Source organism: Rousettus aegyptiacus, unplaced genomic scaffold (genome assembly GCF_014176215.1).
Source record: "Rousettus aegyptiacus isolate mRouAeg1 unplaced genomic scaffold, mRouAeg1.p scaffold_m13_p_1, whole genome shotgun sequence".
NCBI lineage: Eukaryota > Metazoa > Chordata > Mammalia > Chiroptera > Pteropodidae > Rousettus > Rousettus aegyptiacus.
The window spans coordinates 146434331-146457933 of record NW_023416284.1 but is presented as its reverse complement, the minus strand read 5'-3'; the positions used below and the strand labels follow the sequence as shown (position 1 = coordinate 146457933).

Sequence of the window (23603 nt, the reverse complement as noted above, 5' to 3'; positions counted from 1 at the left end):
CCTTAGACATTAGTTTTCATTATTTGGGGGCCTTTGACTATCAGTAATTATTAAGGTATATTTTTTAATCAAAGTATTATTTTCTGCCTTAGCCTTTCACATGTTTTTAATTCTTAGTTAACTTATTAGGTGGTAGTTATTAACTCTGTATTGCAGTTAATTGTCAAACTTTGACATTCGTTCTGCAGCTGTAATAGGAGTAATAGGATGATAGTCATTTTTGAAAAACAGTTTGGTTTTTTAATATAAATCTGTATTCCTTATAGAAAACTTAGGAAATATAAAAGATATTAAAATCACTGTTTCTCTACCTAGTGATAATCGCTAGTAATATTTTAATGTTTTCTTCATTTTTAAAAATATAGTTTTTATTTTGTTTTATGAAATATAATCATACCGTAGTCACAGTATTATATTCAAATTCATTATTCACTGAACATTTATAAGGTTTTATAAATGTACGAGTTTCATGAAACATTTTAATAGCTGCATAATATTCTGTTGTGTATATTATCGGACAGAAAGACCAGTCTCTATTTTTCTAATTATGTGGTTAGTATCTTCTTCATAAACCATTTCTTGTAATTTGGAGTTTTTTCTTGTAGCCCTAAAAGTAAGATTACTACAAAATTTAAGGCTCTTGATATATGAGATGAGTTGTAGCAATTAGCATGCTGCTGACAATGTTCAAGAAAGTTGAATCTGCTATGCCTCACCAGCTTTTTATCTTGAGGTTTATTATGATTTCTGTATCAAAGTATTAAGTTGGGTATGGTCACACAGCATATGTACTCAGTTCCTTCAGTAGCAATCATTCTAGGGAACGTGCTAGATCCTGGTTATGGTTAGCTGGAAGGGGCCAGAATCTTTATAAAAAGGGGAAAAGGAACTATGGTAAACCTCATGCTCTTCCTTTAGCTCCAAATTGAAAAACATGAATCTAGTTCTTGAAGTTTTATTTAGAGAACGACCAGGACATCTAGGAAAGCATACCCTAAGAGAAGTAATTGAAAAAACTAAGAACTATCTTCATATCCATGAAAGACGTATCGTAAGGAAGGAAAACTAAACATGTTGCTACAGAAGGCAGAAATAGCACCAATGGATATATGTTAAAGAAAGATTTAGCTTAATATTTGTAACTATTTGAAACTAAACCAGGCTACCTTTTAATTAGTGATTCCCCACATACATATATATTAGTATTTAAGCTATGCATCCTGTGGATTCTGCCAACTCCTAAGTTCTTATGATAGTGTTCAACCTTGCCATGTAAAGGGGAGAAAGAATTATGGTAATTTACCTCAATTGTGTGTTTTTAAAGTTCGAGGGAATTGGGTGGGGGACACAAAGATTTGTATGAATTGACTGGCTTTGCTAAACTATTATAGATTCTAGAGAATGTAGAAAGAAGCTATAGATAAAATCCAAAAATGTGGTCTCCAATGATAAGTTCTTCAGTTGTTTTTATTGATACGTGGTGATAATGAAAAATTATTTGAAATGAATAGAAGAAGGGAATCCGATAAGTTTCCACCATCTCCTTGAAGAAAAGAAGGTTTCATTGGTATTAATGATGATTTTCCAAAGGAAATTAATATATAGTCATGTACCAATGAGGGAAAGCATATTGAGATTAAAGATAGAGTGTACCTGTATAAAATAATTGTATGAAGAGGGGTATGAAAAAGGAAGAAAGAGATGGGCATTTTTAAGACTCCAATAGGAACTTAAAAAATCTCTAGGGTAGGAAGCTAAATATTTTGGTAATTGCTCTTTGACACAAAACAGTTGTTGTAAAATATGTTGTTTATAGGGAGATCGGTGGACGGCTTCTCATGGTAGAAACTCGACTTCCAAATGATCTAGCTGAGTTTGAGGGAGACTTTTCCTTAGAAGGACTTCGTCTGTGGAAAACAGCATTCTCAGCAATGACTCAAAATCCAAGACCAGGGTCACCTCTTCGTAATGGCCAAGGATTTGTCAATAAAGAGTCAAGTGATAGCCATAAAATGGTTGAAGATAAAAAAATTGTGATTATGCCTTGTAAATGTGCCCCAAGTCGACAACTGGTTCAAGCATGGCTTCAAGCCAAAGAAGAATATGTACGTTCCAAGAAACTGTCTAAAACTGAGCCAACTGGTGTTGTAAAATCCACTAAGAACTTCAGCGCTTCAGTTAACCCATATGACAAACCTGTAGTGCCTCCAAAAATGGATATAACTCCACATATACTCCCCACTACAGCACATACCAAGGAAGATGTTGATAATGCTCAGATTGCTTTACAAGTGCCAGCCGCAGAATGCAGTCAAACTACAAGTGAAAGTCAGATGCTGCCACTGGTTGCTTCTGCAAATGATCCTGAGAAAGATGAAGGTGATGATGATGACTGTTATGTTAGTTATAGCTCCTCTGATTCTCCAGTAATTCCACCCTGGCAACAGCCAGCATCCCCAGATTCCAAAACATTGAATGGAGATGACATACCCTCATCAGTAGAGGAACTATGTTCCCTGACTATTGAGAACTTCTTAAAGCCAATAAAAGACAATATACAAAAAAGCCCTTGCAGTGAGCCTCAGGAGCCTCTAGTAATATCTCCCATTAATGTTAGGGCAAGAACTGGGATGTGTGAATCACTTTGCCTTCATAGTACACCAGTCATACAGAGAAAACTTCGGGAAAGGCTTCCTGAAGCAACTGGCTTTAGCCCTTTATCAACAGGTAAGTTATAAATCACAGAGAGACTCCATAATTGTTCTTTAAAGATTAGAAATGAAAACAACAGACTATGTTAATAAAAATAAAGCCTTTTTAAATGAAATTTTAGCTCAGCTAATGAGAGTTAATATTTTATCTTGGAAAGATATCATCGCATGGAAACTTTTATCTTTCTGCTATGAAATTTACTTAATCTGCTTTCATCCTATCTTCTGGCTTCTGGATGAACTTAGAAGAGCTCTCTCAGAAACCTTACCTTCTTCTCAACTTGATTTTTCCCATTCTCACTTTTCCATTAATAAATACCCATGTCTCTCCTATGCTTTAAAATAGAAACAAAGCCAACAACTGCTTTACCTTATATCAGCCAGGTTCTACTTTTTCTTCTCCTTCAAAGCAGGATTTCTCAAAAGATTTCTCTAATTTGACAACTCCATTTCTTTACCTTCTACTCTTTCTCAGCCTGCTGTTACCTAGATTCTGCCCCTGCCATTTCATCAGTATATCTCTTGCATGTAGCTAAAGCTTATGGATGTTTTTCAGTCGTCCTACACATGCCCTTTAAGCAACCATTGTCCGTTGTCTATACCTTCCTTCTTAGAGCTCTTTCTCCCCGTGGCTTTTCTTCCACTCCTGTTTCTTCCTACTTGCTTTTTTTTTTTAATCTCATTCTCATCTAAATGTTGGAATTTATTAAGGCTTAGCCTTAAGCCTTCTATACCCTTAATTCTATATTCTCTCTCTAAATGATCTAATTCCTGCCCACAGGATTACTAAAGATAACTCACAAATTTAAATTTTCATTCAGAACTCTCTTTAAGCTTCAGAACACTATATCCTGGTGCCTATTTGGCATTTCTAATTGAATGCCTAAAGGCACCACAAGGTCAGTATTTTTTTTTAACTTAGTTCATATCTCACTGCATACGTTCACCACCAACCACACAGCACACGTGCCCACAAATAGAAACCCATCAGGACCCTCTTTCAGTTTTCTTCATTTCAGTGAATAGTACCACCACTTCTCTGTCACTGAGTTACACAAGTCAGAAACATGGTATTCGTAACACCCACCTAATTCCCTCAATGCCCATCATGTGGTTTCCAGGCCATTGCCCAGTCCTGTCACCTTTTTATCCCTAAATCACCCAAATCTCTCTACCTCTACCACCATAACCTAGGTCAGACTGTCGTCTCCCTCCTGGTCTTCTACCCTAGCCTTCTTACCCACCCTTAGCAATTTCCAGGCCTTTTGCTCTGAATCAGTTAATTGCTCATTCTTATTTATTACTACCCTCTTCCTACTTCAGCTCAAAAAAGCATTCCTGACTTCCCAACTATATCAAAATTCCCAATTATATTCCTTTTTCTTGTATTTACTCTAGTTATAATTTTATTTTTCTATATGTCTCTAAACCTCATGAGGGTGTAGATAGTGTCTTTTCCTCGTCATCATAAATACTTGATAAAGAAGTGAATAAATGAATTAAATGATTAAAATAATGACAGAATAATTAAAATCTAAATGTTTTTTTAAAAAATTTAAAATTTTAAAGTTATTTTGGTGGGCATCAGAAGTTTGAATTGACCTAGTTTCACTTATGAAGTCTAGGGGAATTTATAGGATAAATTCAAATGGTACTTAAGAGTTTACAACAACAAAAAATTTTAAAACAGAAGCAGGTCATTTTGATGTATATGTTAATTATGAAATTTCTTTCCACAGAACCAAAAACCCAGAAATTGAGTCATAGGAAAGGAAGTAATACTGACACTCACCATAGAAGAGTGTTATTAACACAAGCAAAGGTAACTATGCTAATCATATTTAAAGATTAGTGGAAGATCCATTCTTAGATTTCAGTTAGATAATTGATAACTTTATGTCTCAATTTTTTTTAAATTTATTATACTTTTGCATCATTTTATTTACATATCTTTGAGACAACAAGAAATTGCCTATTTTTTTTAGTTTTTTTGTTGTTGTTGGGATCTAAAAGATTCTTATATGTAAATACAAATATTACAGAGAAAGTGAAATGATAGCCAAAATGTGGATTATGAGGATACAAATACATTAACTGATTACTGGCAAAGTCAGAACAATCCAATGACAGCAGAGCTCAAGTAAGTGATTTTTGATCCCACCAAAAATATATCCTTTTTCTTGGTTTATTTTTTTTCTCAAATATAACATTATTGATTTTTTTTTTTAGTTTATCTTACTAAATAACAAAGGAAAACAACATTATTTACTATTGAAACACTGAGAATTCATAAATATCTTTATTCAGATACTAAAAATATGGTAAAACTTAACTTTAAAATATCCAGTTATATGAAAAAAAGTATATATTGGACATGTATCCTTAGAAATATATGATAAAAATCACTTCCATACTGTCCACTTCTCATAAATGTCATGAACTACATAAAATATATTTTAGTATTTCTATTTCGAGATTATAAATACATTTTTAAAATTTTCATTTTTAAAGCACTGTTGTTGGATTACAAACTATATTAAAAACAAATACCACTGTGGTGTTTACATAAATCAACATTTTGGGGAAAGTGGTTGATGGATTTGGAAATCAGAAAAAATATTTTTTTAAAAATAGATTCTTTCTAAACCCTTGAAGATTATTTATATTTTAATTCATCCTTCACACTCATACTGTGTTAGGGTAAAATACAAATTCAGAATTTCAAATCTTTTACAAACTTTAGCCAAACCCATTGCAAATACATTGCTTGCTTATCATACTTCCAAGAGAGGTCAAGATAAATGTCCAAGTAGTATAAATGTCAAATCTCTACAAGACTGTTATTTTTAGTATTTGGGGCTCGTAAAGTCAAAGGTTAACATATGGTTTGTTTACAGATTATATCAGGTATTTTTACATATATGCAATTCTGGTATCTTGAATTACTAGCATGAAAAGAATGTTAATAAAATACTTACGGTTCCTTTTTGGACTTGAAGAGATGATATTAGTGTATCATGTATTACTAAACACGTAAAGCATATTTCATAAATAGGAATAATCAAAAGAAAGAAAATGATTGCTCATTTATCTTTTTCTGGCTGTGTGTGTGTGTGTGTGTTTTTTTTAATAGAATCAATTTGCAGCAGTAAATACCCCAAAGAAAGAAACTTCTCAGATTGATGGACCATCTTTAAACAATACTTACGGTTTCAAAGTCAGCATACAAAATTTACAGGAGGCAAAAGCTTTACATGAGGTAAAACTGCAACAGTAAGGACACATGCACTGTTTAACTTTTGTGTTTTATTCTATGAAACAGTATGGAATTTTTTTAGTGAAAGAGTAATACATTGAATTCTGTATCTGTTAATCTTCATTCTGTTCTGATTATTCTTATATTTTATTTATTCATGTATTTATAGAAAATAAGAGAAGCTTAAAGCAACCATCAGTTATTGAGACCGCCTTGTGGTTTCATAATCTTCACAGATCTTATAACTGAAACTCAGTTAATAAAAGCTAAAATTAGAAAATATTTTTAACTATTAGAAAATCTCTGTGCTATTCTGAGATTGTTATATGAGAACATATCCCAACTGTGGTACTTACTTGTATTTTCTGATTGGTTGGCTCAGTGGATTAGTGCTTGCTACAATTCATTTATTCATATAATCTCCATAGCCCAGTTAGCTTCCCTGCACAAACTGTAATCCAAACACTAGGAAACTGTTACATTAGTCACAGGATAGACTGGAGAATATGTGTAAATGGGTCACTATAAATTTATCTCTATGAAAGAAAACAACTCTCAGCATATACCTGACTGGCAATAAGATGGAAATTCAAGTATATTTGTATTGTTTATACTTAATGCTGTCAATATGGTAGCCACTAGTAATGTGGCTATTGAAAATTTAATGTTTGGCTTATACATCCAGGAACTGAATTTTAAATTTTATTTAATTTTAACTAATTTGTATTAAAAACTGATACTTCACTCATTAGAAAACTTTTAAGTATGTTTGGAACAACTTAGGTATGTAAAACTGCTTTTTCAACTATAAATTTTATATCTAAATATGTATCAAGTATTTCCATAAAATTAGCTTAATAGTAACCGTTTATTAGTAACTGTATATTGCTTAAATATTAAAAGGGTATAGTGTAGCTATATTGAACCAAATGAAAATATTTTTGCATTAACCTATTTTTACTTTTTTTAAAGTGATTACTGAAAAACTTTACATATGTGACTTCCATTATATCTATTGAAAAATGCTGGTATATATACCGTCATTTTATGTCTTTGCCCTTAGAGCAGAGAATTCATTTTTTGTTATTCTCATCAATTTTTAAACTGTTCTAAGGATTGGACAAGGATAGACTAGGAAAATTTTAAATATTGTCCACGTTTTTACTCTAAATTTGAACTAAGAATTGTACTTTGTAGAATTAGATTGAAACATAGCCTAAATCTCTAATTATTATTTGTACATTTTTTCATTAAACAGCATTCATTAGTTCCTGTTTTATACCTGGACACATGTTGTCCCTTGAATCTGAGATAAATTAAGTAATAAACTCAGGCATATTTTTTTTATCAACTACATGCCTGAAATTAGAAAATTATAGAAAATAATTTGTTAAAAATGTATTAAAGCAAATTTGATAGACTTCAGCAAAAAGACTTGTTATATGATTCTTTTATTATTTAAAAAACATAATTTTTTTATACTGTTAACTTTATTTGGTGTAACTTCATTTCAGAGTCATTGGCCCTCTTGATGTTAAAATCATTCAGAGATCTGGCAGGTTGCTTTTACCTTCTTCTCATCACAAGCTTTCTTAATTTCAAATCACACTCCAAACAGCCACCTGGTGGTCAAATAGGAAATGAACCCAAAAAATCTCTGCACTATCTCCATTTTTCTAGCAATTTTCTTCTGTTTCCCAGAAGAAAATCTCTCTTCTGCATATAAATACTCAATGCAGAAGAAAAAAATTGTAATCTTTTTCCACCTTTCTCACATACCTCTTTTCTAGTCACACTCTGTAAATCTGTCTCCTAATTCCATGTTTACTTTTAAAAATGTCAATAATGCATTTTATATCAAGGAATAGAAAGGCAAAATTTGAGTGTGAGATTTGACCTCGTAAATAAATCAATCAACCTCCAAAACTCTTTAGACCTTAAATTGTTCTCAGTCTTCTCCATAGTCTTTTTACATATTCATCATTTTTTAATTAAACTGGTTTTTTGGTTTTGTTTTGCTTGGGTTTAGAAAGAGTTTTTTTGTTTTACATTTTTTTTATTAACACATGCTTATTGTTTTTAAAAAAAAATCAAACAGTACTGAAGAATATACATTTAAAAGTAAAAGTTCAAAGATGACAGAGTAGGTAAACACTGTGCTCACTGCCTCCCAGACTACATCAGAATTACAACTACACTTCAGAATAACCATCATTGAAAAACACCTGAAGACTAGCTGAACAGAAGTCCTATAACTAAGGATACACAGAAGAAGCCACATCGAGAATGGTAGGAAGGGTGAAGACACAGAATAGGCTGGACTCACACCTACATGTGGTGATTAAAAATTGGGAAGAATATCTCAGCTGCAGAGGTTCCCCCCGAGGAGCAAGAGGTCCTAGCCCCACACCAGGCTCCTCAGCCTGGGGTACCAGTGCCAAGAAGAGAAGTCCCCACAACTTCTGGCTTTGAGAACCAGCAGATATCATGGCTAAGTGGGATGGTGGGTGGCTGGATTCCCAGGTATTGCTCCAAAAGGGCCCACACACAGATTTAGTCACCGATGGGCTCACTCACTCTGAGATCCAGTGCTGGGGCAGCAGCTCAAAAAACACCAGGGACATATAGGGAGGAACTTGAATTGTCTGGCTTCAAGGCAAGGGCTGAAGAAGCAGCTTTCTCCCACTCAGAAGTACTGACAGAAGCCATTGTTCCTTTGTTGAGCCATCTCCTATACTTAGCATGTAGATGCAGGCAGGCACCTATCTTGAGTCTCCATCAATTGGGCTAAGACTATTTGCCCTGCCCTGGTAATTTACTGAGACTCACCCCTTCCAAATTGCGGGCCCATCCAAGCTACTTGTAGTGGCTTTTCCATACATTCTGTCTTGGTTCATGCTGCGGACTTTCCTAAAATCTCTCAAAGGTTCACAAACCCCAAATAAGCAGCCTTAGCATGACCCATACATCTTGCTAAGCAGCCCCAGACCAGCACTAGCAGCAGATGGCTTCAGTTCATAGCTTAGCCTCTTCCAGGCACCTACATTCTTAGCACAAGTAGCAGCCATCTATCAAACACTTTGTAACTCATATCAAGTTGCCTCGGGCAGGGCACAGGCAGTGGCTGACCAAAAGGTCCTAGAACCAACACAGCTGGTAGCCAGCTTCTGACTACACCAGAGCACCACCCAGCCACCTCCACAAATGACACAACCAAAGGGCAGATATGGCAGGCACCAGAGCCCCACTAAAGCAAATCCCGCTTGCTAGGTGAGCCCCCGCACAACAACTCCTCTGCTGTAGTCATGGCCAGTTCTCATAACCAATTAGCCTGAGGGTCATTTCTTCCCCTCGACATGCAGATGACAACCAAGGCTCAAATACAACAGGAGAGAGCGCTCACAACCTACACGAGGGATGCACCTGGAGCACTAGGCTCAGGTGACCAGAGAGACTTCCCTACTGGGCCCCACAGGACACCTACTACATAAGGCTACTAAGACCAGAAGACATAGCAGCTCTACCTAATATTAAAAAAAACAAACAAACACAGGGACGCAGGCAAAACAGCAAGGAAACATACTCCTAATGAAAGAACAAAACAGAGCTCTAAGAAAAGAACTAAACAAAATGGAGACAAAGAATCTACCAGACGCAGAGTTCAAAACACTGTTTGTAAGGATCCTCAGTATCTCATTGAGAACTTCATCAAAGAGTAAACATAAAAATGGAGATAGAAAACAAAAAGAACCAGTCAGAAGTGAAAAATATAGTAACAAATTTAAATTAGAAGGAATTGACAGTAGATATGATGAGCTTCAAATCAGCAATTTAGAAGATAAGGTAGCAGGAAACACCTAATCAGAACAGCAGAAAGGAAAAATAATCTATAAAATAGAGGATAATTTAAGAGGCCTCTGGGACAACATTAAGCATACCAATATTTACAACATAGGAGTATCAGACAGAGAAGAGAGAGAGCAAGGAATCAAAAACATATTTGAAGAAATATGATGGAAAACTTTTCTGACCTGGCAAAGGAAATATATATACAAGCCCAGGAAACACAGAGTTCCAAACAAGATGAACCCAAAGAGGCCCACACCAAGACACATCATCATTAAAATGCCCATGGTTAAAAACAAAGAATCTTAAAAGCTGTAAGAGAATATCAATTACCTACAAGGGAGCTCCCATAAGACTCAGCTGATGACTCAACAGAAACTTCGCAGACCAAAGGGATTGGCATGAAATAGTCAAAGTGACTGAAAAGTAAAAACCTAAAACCAAGATTACTTTATCCAGCAAAGTTAGTATTTAGAATTGAAGGACAAATAAAGAGCTTCCCAGACCAGAATAAGCTAAATGAGTTCATCACCACCAAATCAGTATTATAAGAAATGTTAAAGGAACTTATAAAAGAAGTAAAAAAGAGATCAAAGATAATGATAATAAAAAGGCAATATCTACATACCTATCAGCAATTACTTTAAATTGGTTAAATGCTCAATCAAAAGACATGGGGTAGCAGAAAGGATAAAACAAGACCCTTACGAAGGCTACCTACAAGAGACTCACTTCATATCAAATGACACACACAGATTAAAAGTAAAGAGATGGAAAAAGATATTTCATAGAAAACGAAATGTAAAAAGAAATCTAGGATAGTAATACTTATACCAGGAAAAAAAAAAAAAAGACTTTAAAAGAAAGGCTATAAGAAGACACAAAGAAGGACCCAGCAATTCCTTCTCTGGGTATTTATCCAAAGAAACCCAAAACACTAACTCAAAAAGACATATGCACCCCTATGTTCATTGCAGCATTTTTTACAATAGCCAGGACATGGAAGGAGCCTACGTGTTTGTCAGTAGATGAAGGGATAAAGAAGGAATTGTATATATATATGTGTATGCACACACACAATGGCATATTACTCGTTCTGAGAAAAAAAAAAGCAAAGTCTTGCCATCTGCAACAACATGAATAGACCTAGAGAGTATTATGCTGAGTGAATTAAGTCAGACAGAGGAAGATAGATACCATATGATGTCACTTATATGCGGAATCTAAAAAATAAAATAAAAACAAACTCATAGATACAGAGAACATTTTGACAGTTGCCAAATGGGAAGATGTTTGGGGGAATGGATGGAAAAGGGAAAGGATTAAGAAGTACAAATTGATAGTTACAAAATATCATGGGGATGTAAAGTATAGCATAAGGAATATAGGCAATATCATTGTAATAACTACATATGGTATCAGATGGGTACTAGATTTATTGGGGTGATCACATCGTAAGTTATATAAATGTCTAATCACTGTGTTGTGCATCTGAAACTAATGTAACATTGTATGTCAACTGTTATTGAAAAAACAAAATATTTTAAAAAATAAAGTTCTTTCCCTCAGCTCCCCCTAGTGGTTTCATTTTTTTAAAATCTTACTTGTTTTACTAGAAACGGCAACGTATATTTCCTAAGAAAAGTGTAGATTTGCGGATAATGGTTTTAATATTCTTTATGCCTTATACATACATAATTTGTTTTTTATATTTTAAAAAGTACTTAATAACATTTAATAATAATTGCATTCAGTATTACATGTACATGGTAAAACATTCAATCAGGACAAAAAGGTTTACAAAGAAAAGTAAGTTTCCCTTTCACCCCAGACTAAGCAGTCACCTTCCCCTCCAGCAATCAGCAGTTGTATGGTTTTTATGTCTCTGCAGAAATTTTACGGTGACCTTCCCATACTAAGACATACAGATCTGGTTCATTCTTTTGAAGATTTTAAAGATTACAGAGTATTCCATTGTATATTGTCTGTACAGTTACTACATAATTTACGAAATTAATTCCCAACGGATAGACATGTAGGTTTTTAGTTTTGCATAGCTTATAAAAGACTGGAAATATTAAACTGTTTAGCGAACACTTTTGTACATATAATTTAGCTATATGTATGAGTATATCTGCAGGATATATCTCAGGAGTAGAATTGCTAGATCAAAGGATATGTCTTTTTAATTTTGATAGATATTTCTAAATTGTCCTCCAAAGAGATTTACCAAATTCTATTCACATCACTAGTGAGAGCCTTGCATTTATATTTCTTCAACAGTTATGCAAAATGAATACAAAATACAAGTCCTTATTGACTTTATATGATCTGAATAATTACCAGTATTGTAACAGTAGTCTGTTATTTTTCATTGCCAAGTATATATACATTGCCTGCTATAATTTCAACTACAATCATCAACCTATATTTTGTTTTTCTTACCCAGAGTTTTTACTTGTGTCTTGATTTTAGAAAGAACCAAGGATTACAGTTAAGAGGTTTTATTAGCATAGGAAAATAAGTTTAAAAAGAAAAATCCTACAAGTTTTGTATTACACGTAAGAAAATGTGCATGGGCAAAAATCTGGCAATTGTGTAGTTGATATACAATCCTTAAGATTTTTTTTTTTCAAGAAAAAACTTTATAATTAAAGATCTGCCTAGTACATATAAAAGTCTAAATTTAGCCCTCAAGTAGTAAAGAATTAACAAGTAGGTACCTCAAAATGAAAAATACCTCTTTTTAAACTATAGGTAAAACTATAGGTTAGTTAACTGGGTAGAAACTTTAGTTTGAATTTATAACTACTTGGATTAATCATTCTCTTTCTCAAGCAGGAATTGAGAGACATGGCATGTATTTTAGATAAATAGTTTTAAATATGTATTGATATTGAGAAATTATAATCAGATTTCTAAAATAAAAACATGAATTGATTTAATCTAACCTTAGAAGTAAAAATCTTTAGTTTTAATCTCCAGTGTTAGACTGTGATTATGTCCTTTGTGGTCATGTTTTCTGTAATTTCTCATACTTACTTCCGTAGAGTCTTAGTGAAACATACCTTTTTCAGTATGTCTTGAAAGTGTTTAAAAACATAATTTTTATTTTCTTTTATAGATACAGAATCTTACGCTAATAAGTGTGGAATTACATGCCCGAACTAGACGAGACTTAGAACCAGATCCTGAATTTGACCCAATTTGTGCTCTGTTCTACTGCATCTCATCTGATACTCCACTACCAGATACAGACAAAACAGAACTCACGGGTGTAATAGTGATTGATAAAGACAAGACAGTCTCCAATCAAGGTAATGTTCATTTATCTTACTTTTATACCTTCGCACCCTAGGATGAATGTTTGAATGGAGGAGTTTCTGTGCTGGCATTCTAAACCAAGCAAGCATAATGAATTCCTTTCTTAACTGTTTGCTAAGATATAGGGGATAGAAAATGTTCTGTATAGATTTGTCCTAGATTCATTATTCTTACTTTAATAGTTGTCAGAAGTCAAAAGCAGTGCAATATAAAGATCTTAATAAAATTTCCAATAAGCATATTGGACTTCTAAATATTATTTTGTGAAATACTAATTGTTAATACAGAAATCAAATGATTATGTATCTAGACTGGGCGGACAGTCTTCCTTATGTATGCAGTGCTGGTATTTTGCTGCTAATATTTTGATTTAAGAAGTTACTACTATAAGTAAATGGTTTATAAGAGACTTTTTAGACATACTCTAATTTTTTTACGTCTCTTCCTAAATACATACGCTTTTGGTTTAGAGGTTCTTTATATAATGTACCATATAAGGCATATAAGGCATTTTATAAAATACCAAATGTCTCTCTGCAGTTTTACATGGTAATATGTGAATTCAGTCAACTGAGAAGGAAGTCTTAGCACAGAGCAAAACCATATAGAAACTTGTAGTTTAATCAGTGGTGTGCTTGAGCTAGCTTGTACCAGCTTACAAGCTAGTGTCTATTTCATAGCTTTTTTTCATGAATTTTTTCAAACTAGTTGATGTTGCATTGGTAGTTTGAAATCAGCCATGGTAGGAAGTCTTTCTATCATGGAGACAGAAAAGTACTACAAACCAGGGCTTTTTTAAAAACATTTTTCAGCATACCACTGATTAAAATAGTCCCTACTAAGCAAAGCTCTTCTGCAGGAAGAGTAAAAACAAAAACAAAGTAATAAAATTTTGGGGGGGGTGATATGCTATTATCTGGAGAATTTGTGAATGTAGACTTTTCAGGAAAATAACTGAAAATATGAAATTTGAATTTTGAGTTACATATTAAACTAGAAAACCTTTAAGAAATTGGGTTACTTTTGTGTTTACTTTGGGGAACAATCTCTTGAAGTATTTCAGTACCAAAATTTCACTCAAAAGCAAGAAATAGTATTACTTACATAATTATATAATAAACATTTTGTTTATTTTTTAGATACCCGATATCAGACCCCATTACTTATTAGATCTGGAATTACAAGACTAGAAGTTACCTATGCTGCTGATGAGAAGGCACTTTTTCAAGAAATTACAGATATAATAAAGAGGTATTCTTTTCTAATTTCCAGGTTTTTCTCAGTTTTTGTTCAGATAATCCTTTCAGGCTATTGCTGATTAATAGAGGTGAAGATGGGAAAGAGGAAGACATCTCCTTCTGATGGCCCTTGGAAATAGTTATCCCTGGAAAGAGTTTGCCCTAACTTTCTACCACCATCAAGTTATGGATAGGAAAAAGAATGTTCTATTTTCAAGATGGAAGGGTCAGTGAAAGAGAAATATGAGCTTAGCCTCTAGCTTTCTCAGTTGGATTTTAGCATGATTTTTTTATGGTGGTGAAATAATGAGGAGCTGTACGAAGTAGGCTTCTGTATTAAATAGAAACTGTATTAAATAGGCTTCTACTTGGGAGGGCAGCCACCATTTCAGTATTTTTTTTTTTTTTGAAGAAAATATTTTCTGAGTTCTAAACAAACCAGTATTTCCAAAAAACTTTGGAATACAATCTGTCAAAAATAAAATAGTTAAGTGGATCTTTTGCATTTTCTCCAGAGTATAACTCTTGGTAGCCATAGACACTCTTATTAAATGCTTCACTTTTTTCAGAATTTAGAATTTCTGCCTATTGTTAGGTTTAGGTTTTGAGATGCTGAAAGCAGGCTAGAAAATACTCCTTGGATCCTGATACATGATAAAAGCTGTCCTCGAGCATGTTGTTATACTCAGCCCTTTCTGTTCTGCTTTCTGTAGCTGAACTCTTGTAAACTGAGTTGTACTTTCTTTAGTTGGACTTTTATGAAGCCTGTAAAACTGAGTGGATTTCTACATTAAAGGTCAAGATGATATTCTATATACTCAACATCTGATTGAATCTGAAATGGGTTAACATAAACCATTTTGAAAATTAGAAAACCAGAAAATGTTTTCAACAAAACAAAATTAAATGTCAGAGCATCAAAAATGATATGCCCACCACTTAGAGAGGAAAAAGAAAGAATGTATTTTTACTATTTATAGCACTGGTGACTGAATAGATTCCCATCCATTTGAGTGTCGCCATTGTCTGTCCTGTCTTTTATCTTCTCACAGAGGTTGTCATAAACCTGTTAGATGCTTTCGCGCCCACACGAACATTTCTTCAAGCAGCTTAGCAGAAGGAAATTATAAGAGTTTCAGTCAGTTCTCTTTTGTGTGCCAGCACAAATCCAACAATATACCTGGGCTTTGTATGCTTATCTTCTCTTCGTCAAGTATATTCCCAACAACAGGATTACCTGCGGACATGGAGAATTTGGTCGATCATTTGCAAGTGTAGTACTTTCTTAAATCTTCATAACATGAATTATCCTAGTCATTAAGAAAAAACACAGGTTTTGGAGTTAGTCAGCTCTGTATTTTTGTCTCAAGCAAGTTATGTATCTCTCTAAGCTTTAGTTTCCTCATCTGTAAAATGGGAAATGAATATAAGAATTAAGTGACTTAATGCACACAAAACTCTTAACTTGTTCAATACTTAAATGTTAATTCTATGTATAAAGTACAGTGCTAGGTGCTAAACATAAAATTGAACAAAATATATATGTATACTCTCATAGTTTTGTCTATTTCCCATTCTCAATATTTACCTCCAAAGTTACCAGACCCCTGGCACTTTCTACCAAGAAAATACTTTTCTATAGGTAGGTGAGAAGGTCCATTTGGTGTTAAATTAAACACTAAAACACAAAAAATAGCATAAAGTAATATTAAGCAAATTAAACTAATTCATTATCTTGTCACAATCATTTTCCTTCTATATTTCCTTGAACTATTAATAATTTTACCTTTCCCAGTCTCCATCATTTAAATATAAGCTTTTATTCCTCCTTTTTCCCTATACACTTATAAAATACGTTGTATCCATTTAACCTTGATTTTTTAAAATCATTCTTCACCTCCATGCTTATTGCCACCACCCTAGTTAGAACTTCCTCAGCTCTCATCTGTACACACATTAGTGGGTTATTTAAAATATTAGTTGTAAAGCACCTTTTTTTTTTTTTGCCTAAAATCATTTTTATATTTCTGCTGTTTCTGCTGCCATCATTTTCTCATTTTTGTCTGCACCACTGATCCCATCTATCCTACCTCATTCTTTATATATGTTTTAGAAATCTATTAAGAGTGAATAAAACTCACAAACGTCAAAGAACAAGTCACCAAGATTTTGTTGTTATCACCAAGTTTTCACAGAAGAAATGTGGAATTGAGATTTTGATCTTGAAACATGTTTTATCAGTTTTAAGAGTCTCTTGGTCAAAAAATATACATAATATTTTTCATACATAATCTGACATCCTCTTTTTGTTGTTACCGATGCTTAGAGATGTATATGATAGGAACTGCAGCAATCTTCCAAATTCTCTTAAAATCAAGGTCAAGTGTGGCCATATTGTAATATCTGTTCTGAGTTACTTTTAGTGCTAAAGCAGTCAGCTGCACAGGTTCTTTTGTGTGTGTGTACGGGAATGCTTCAAATCTATTTCTTAGAGCCACTTGACACTTCTATCCCCAATTTCTCAAATTTAGACATTACATAGTTTTACAGGGAGATGCACTTGTCAAGTAGTTCATCTTTGACCTAAGAAGAGTTGCTCTTTAATGAAAGAAGTTTCTATCAACAGTGCTGTGTTATATTGGATGTTATGTTAGAAGACTAATGAGCAGGAAGGGTATTGGGAGACCTCTTAAGTGCCTTAGGATCTTGCTGAACTACCTTTTTAAGAAATAATCTGCCTTTTTAGCCTTCTATTTCTGAGACTAAGAAATTTGCCCCATTGTTTCATATTGCCTTGCTTTCTTTTGTTTCTCGACATTCATGCCATAATCCTGCTCTTTGTTCCAAAGTTACCAGACCCCTGGCACTTTCTACCAAGAAAATACTTTTCTATAAGTAGGTGAGAAGGTCCATTTGGTGTTAAATTAAACAATAACTGTTTATTAAGCAGTTTTCTCAGAAATTTCAACCCTGTGTGTATAGAAAAAAGTACATGGATAATGTGTATGTTATTTCCTTCTCCCAACAAGTTGGAGGAGAGATTTCATGATATTCTTATAAATAAAACTAATGCCATTCAACACGTGTCTTAAAAAAGTAGTCATGGAAGTATGATAAAATATTAGCTAATTGGTTCTAAAAATATATCTGGCGATCTGCTCATGATTCATTGTTATACCACAGACTTGTAGAGTAGCCATATATAGCTTCTGTAAATTAGTGTAATCCTATACTGCAGACACTGAATGATATAGTTCAGGTGTTAAATGATATACTCTGGACAGGCTCCCACCCACAATTCAGAGTGACTTTACAAGCAGTGATGTAAAACCCAACTTTATAAACTTGTGATCTTTCACTTGGTTTTTTGGCTTTTATAAACAATACAATAATCAGAGTAATTTTGGACTTCAAATTTGATAGTGTTACTTTACTTTTTGCTCTATTCATGACTGTAATCAGTTTCTCTCTTCCCCACACATTTTTCCGTGGTGGTTAGCTCCTCATAAGAGGAGCTACTAAGAGGCTCCCTCTGAGTTGGATGCAGATTGTCAGTTCTGTTTACCAGGGCAACTCTGTGACCACAGTGAGCACATTTTCTCCTTAATGTCTCATGCTTGGCTTTTCCACATTAATCTCACTCTTATTAGTATTTCAGTCTTCTTTTAAATTAAGTCACCTTCCTCTTAAGTTTAAAGGACAAACTTGTCATTACTGAGGCCTTACGTCAGAAGTCATTAATAAAATTGAGTGGGAAATGGAAAACATTTTCATTTTCTTTCTCAGCATTAAAACTATTTAAAGACAATATAGATTATAGAGGTTAAGAAGTGGCAAGAAAATGACCTTTTCAAAATATATCCACAGGTGCCCTCAAATTTCACCCTGTCCCTACCTGCATTATATTCTCAATCATACTCTCACTCATATACTTCAGTGGTAATGCTTCCTTCCTACCCTAATTTCTGTCAGCCTCTTTCCCAAGTCATATCAAATAAATACACAGTTTAAGTAAAAACTATGCTAGCTTTACAAAAGTACCTTCATATCAAGAGCCTTAATTGCCCCCATTCCTTTTTGTATAGAAATTTTGTAGGCACCACTGTAATATCCCTTCCCCATCTGAGAAACATAGATTATAGATTTTCATTTTTGTATTTTATATCATGAAGAAACAGTTCTTCTGGTGAAAGGTTTAAACGTATGGGCCTGGTTTAATTTTTTCATTCCTTCTTTAGGTATGATCCTGATATCCTGCTGGGGTATGAGATTCAGATGCATTCTTGGGGTTACCTCTTACAAAGGGCTGCTGCTTTAAGTGTTGACTTATGTCACATGATCTCACGGGTGCCAGGTATGTAGAGTTGTGAATGTTTTATAGTTCAACTAAAGAGCAAATTACAAAATAAAGATGATGCTTAAAAAGTACTATTCTAGCCTAATTTTTAATACTGAATTATGTAAGTCCTAGATATATTGTAACTCCATTATAGAAAATTTCAAAAATCAAGAAAAGTAAAAGAAAAAATACCCCAATCTCACTACTATATATACCATTAATATATTTATTTTTTCTTTTAGTCAGTTTTATATACATACATTGGTTTTTATTTTTTATGTAACTTTAATCTCACATATATATCATTATTATTAAGCTTCTTTCATCCAGTATCTTATCATAAGTATTTTTCCGTATAATCATTATGAAGACATTTCTTTTACTTGGTGTACCATAACTTTATTTTCTTTGGTTCTATGTTCTATGTTTTATTTACTTTGTCTAGTTCTATGTCTGGTTCTGTGATTAAAGAGGAGGGAAATGATGTATCAAAATTACAGTTTATAAAGCAATTTTTTAAATTGTGTTTTTGTATAGCTACAGAATTTTTGATAACTTTGTTTAAAGGCTCCCCACAAATCTCACTAGGACAAAATAATATACTTCGGGAGTCTAGAAGACCAAACACTGAATTGGTAAAAACTAATAAAGAGACCTCCTGGGAAAGGCTATGACTTCAATAAAATGTCTTGAGTGTTGGTAAATTTAAAGAGAAAAGTCAAAGCTAAGATTCAGAACAATAAATGTGAGCTTTGCAAAAGCTTAAACTAAAAGGGCAGAGGTACTTTACGTTTAGTTTTTCAATGCATGAATTTTTTGTAGCTTCTCTGTCCCTTGAGTGATAGGAATAGTGATATATCTCAATTTTTTCAGCATTTCATTTGGCATAGGTTTCTGAGTATTCAAGAGAGGCAGCAAGAGTATTCAGGTGCACATATTAATTAGTTTAATTAGTTGTAACGGGTAAGGTATATAATGGCATATATCATATTAAAAGAGTAAATGAAAGCTTGTGTCCTTTTAAAGTCACTGCTGAAACCATTTTTGTGAGACAGCATGGTACAATAGAAAGGGCCTGGTAATGGAGACAGTATAGTAAAGGACATAGATTCAGGAAAAAGACTCCCTGGGTTTAAATCTTGGCTATACTGCTAACAAGCTATGTGATGTCAAGCAAATTGCTTAACCTAGCCATACCCTGATTTGTTCATCTGCAAAATGGGGATGGTAATAGAACTTACCTCAGGGCGATTGTGAAGTACTTAAAACATGGGAACATAGCAAACATTATATAAGTGTTTGTTATATGAAAAAAATCTTTCAAACATTATCTCTTTAAAATAAAGAAGAATGTGGTGGTGTGTGTATATGGTCTGGGGAATCAGATAACACTGGTTTATGATACTGGTTCTTTTACTCTATGACCTGGGCAAAGATAGAACATTTCTGAGTAGAATTTACTACAATGCAAAAAAAAAGTATACTAACATATTAAAGTGGTTGTATTAAAATAAAATAATGTTATTAAAGTTATTAGAATATAATAGATGTTCAGTATATGGTAAATATACTTACTATTCCAGAGCCTCTGATCAACAACACTCGTATATATTCAGTGTTACATGAGAAACACATTTTAGTTTCTATTCTAGGTAAAATCAGCACTTAAGAAACTAAACTCAGAACTCTAATTGCTATAAGAGGAACTCTTCATCTCCATATACAGTTAAGAGACTTTCATATTGAATATGAACATCATTAATTGATGTTAACACATTTTCGGAGAATTGTTTAAGTTAAAAACTCTGCCATTTTTTCCAAGAAATGACCAGTTTAACAATAGACATTTTTATTCTAGCACCAAATGCGGTAGCGTTAGATTAATAAAAATAGCACTAGAAATTGCCAAATTTAAGAGAAAAGAATTTATTTTAAAAATGCATATATACATTTTTATTATTAAAATATATTTAGTTTTCAGATACATTTATTTCACAAAATTATTTTATAACTAAAGAAAAAATATTAGTCAAAATAATGATTATTCTCTAAACAAAATAAACTGTGAATTATATTTCATCTTTAATTTTTATTTTTCTTGTTTTCTTTGACATAACTTGCTTGTAAATTTGGTTTTGGTGAGTTCTGATGCAGTCTTTATCCACTTCTATAGATGACAAAACTGAGAACAGATTTGCAGCTGAAAGAGATGAATATGGATCAGATACAATGAGTGAGATAAATATAGTTGGCCGAATTACACTAAATCTTTGGAGAATCATGAGAAATGAGGTAAGGTGCTTTAGCTAAAATTTTGTTTGGAAATCAGATTAGCTCAATATAATGATTTTAATCATTATACAGTATTTAGTATAGCTTACCATGTAACTTATGCTTCTTTGTGAATTATTTTTGTTATACTTAAGTACAGTTACAAAAATAAATACCACTTCCTAAAATACAAAGCTGCAGAAGTATTTGACTTTAATGTTATTGATGAGTGTTAATTTTTTTCTATTTATATCTAAGGTAGCAGTAGTTAGAAAGTCAATAGCTATCATAAAACATTACGGTGTATGTGTTGAATGTTGTATAATTCTAACTTATTGTGTTTTGTACTTAAATCATTTTTGCACTTAAGGCCAGATGAATTCAGTTGGCCTTTTTTATTTATTACTGTAAGAAAAATTTAGCCTAGATATAGGAAGGAACTTTTCAAACTAAAGATATTTAAAGACTAGGTCAAACAAATAAGATTTATTGGAAAGAGGTTACTTGGAAATAGTTAATAGCAGCATCTGATTGAAGCTTTGGGAGCCCAAGTAAGGATTTTTGGTAGTATCAGTTTTCACGAATATCTCATTAATTTGTACTCGCTCAGAGAAATTATTTGTTCACCAAAAATGTAAGATTATAGGATTCTGGATCATATTACATCCTTGAAGTTGCCTGATTTCTCTTTTTGAAATGTAGAAATGATACCTACTGTAAATTGGTCTATTGTCAGATTTTGGACTTTGGATAAATCAGGTAAAATGTTTATATTTAAAAGAAAGCTGTATTCAGTCACTTTTACTCTTTGACGTTTTTCATTAAGTACTTTCTATTACACTCATTCACTATGATGATTCTGGCTCTTTTGATTTATATAAAACATTTGACTTTACAAGCATGCCCTCTGTAATTCATTTGAGCATTATCACACAGTAATTCTTTTGAATAAGGAAATATGTTTTTTATATTAAATTTGAGTATTCTCATTTTTTCTTCTTTTCACTTTTATTTCTTCTGGCATCAAAAGCCTAAAGTTATGCTCACATTTTATCAAATTTGAAAATATATAATATATGTACTTCCTTGAAGATAATTTTATTCTGTTGTTTTATTCTTAAAATAATATCAGAGCAAAAAGAATCCCCAATGACTTCAAAATAATCTCTAGTGACACAGCACAGGGTATGAAAAGTACAAGGTATGACATATTTGGTTTGTATATTCCAATATATTTCAAACTGCAGCCTCTGATACCGCCTAAACACATAAATTAAGTGTATAAACACAAAATTAAATTTTTGAATCGTTGTTTCAAGGGATTTTTTCATCCATGAAGGATCCAGAAGACAGCTGTAGCAATTATCCATTATTATTTAAAATCACAGAGAGTAAATATTTTTCAGAGTTCAGGGCTTTCATTTAGTCCATACTGAAAATTGAGGGTGAAAGCCTTTCTCTAATTCTAGTCTGAATATATAGCATCTCCAATCTTTATTTGTAAATGTGAGAAACAACTGTGAGAAAGTTATGAGTTAGATCATTTAACCCCCACACACATCCCGCTTCCTAGATGGGCCAAATTTGATTGTCACTTTTTTTTATAACCCAAGGTATTCCTAGCAATTTGGAAATTTCCATAAAATCTTGAATGAACTTGTGGGAAGGATTGTCTTGTATCTCAAGGTGTTCTGGAACTTCAAGGGTTGACTGGACAGAAGCTGGCCCTGAGAATTTTTTTTTTTTAAATATTAGAGGCCCTCATACTATTTTTTTCTGGATTAAATAGTTTCAGAAGCTCCTTTTTATCTTTATTTCTTTTATCTGTATCTCCCTCGTGACACTTAGCAGTTACTAACCTCTATTATTATTTTTTTTTCTCCTCTTTAATTCCCCCCACACACTTCCATCCCTGACCTATGGATGTTGCTGTCTCTCTTTTTTTAAGAATTGGATCTCTGAAGGCGGGGCATCTCCCCCCACGCCCTTGCGGCGTGCACTCAGGGTCTGGCGCACCTGGGCCCAGCACTTCCGGGCCCGGCACACCTGGGGTATGGTCCGTGGCTCCACCTGGGGCATGAACCCAGGCCTTCTGTGTGTAAAACAGACATTCTAACCACTATACTATGGAGCCACCCCCTATTATTATTTTTTTAATATTTATAGTTTGTTTTTACAATATGCTTTTTAGTAAAAATAATTTAAATTCACTATAAAAAAATTAATGCAGAAGAGTATGTAAAATGAAAGTGAAATCCCCTTGTCCTCTCTAGGACATCTGCTCAATAGTTGCAACCGTACCCGCCCCTCCTTTCCAATAGAGTTTATTGTTGAATGGATATCTTTTTTCCTACACCTAGTTTGGGTTTTTAAAAATTTACCTGTTTCTACCATGCTAGTTTTCATTCCTCTGCTTAACTTTAACACAGAATTACAGCTATGTCCTCTGGAGTTTGAATCCTCAGTAACAAATACAGCGCCTGCTAAATAGTGTTTATGACACATTTGTTGACTGCTCAAATGAAATAATAAATTACTCTTCCCTGGAAAATTATATTTAGAGTCTACTGGATATCAACGTAATCCAGGCCTTTCAAAAATTTGCCACGTAGGTTAGA

The 23603-nt window shown here is 33.2% G+C and overlaps 1 protein-coding gene across 4 annotated transcripts in view; it reads left to right on the top strand.

Annotated features, from left to right (window-relative positions):
* The window catches only part of REV3L (REV3 like, DNA directed polymerase zeta catalytic subunit), a 135502-nt gene that overhangs the window by 81024 nt on the left and 30875 nt on the right, over positions 1–23603 (top strand). For all 4 annotated transcript variants that reach the window (XM_016136994.2, XM_016136995.2, XM_036220992.1 and 1 more), the window contains 7 exons: positions 1817–2727; positions 4451–4533; positions 5845–5970; positions 12938–13130; positions 14277–14388; positions 18614–18729; positions 20888–21006. In XM_016136994.2, coding sequence (XP_015992480.2) covers positions 1817–2727; positions 4451–4533; positions 5845–5970; positions 12938–13130; positions 14277–14388; positions 18614–18729; positions 20888–21006 — 1660 coding nt within the window. The remainder of the gene's footprint in view (positions 1–1816; positions 2728–4450; positions 4534–5844; positions 5971–12937; positions 13131–14276; positions 14389–18613; positions 18730–20887; positions 21007–23603) is intronic.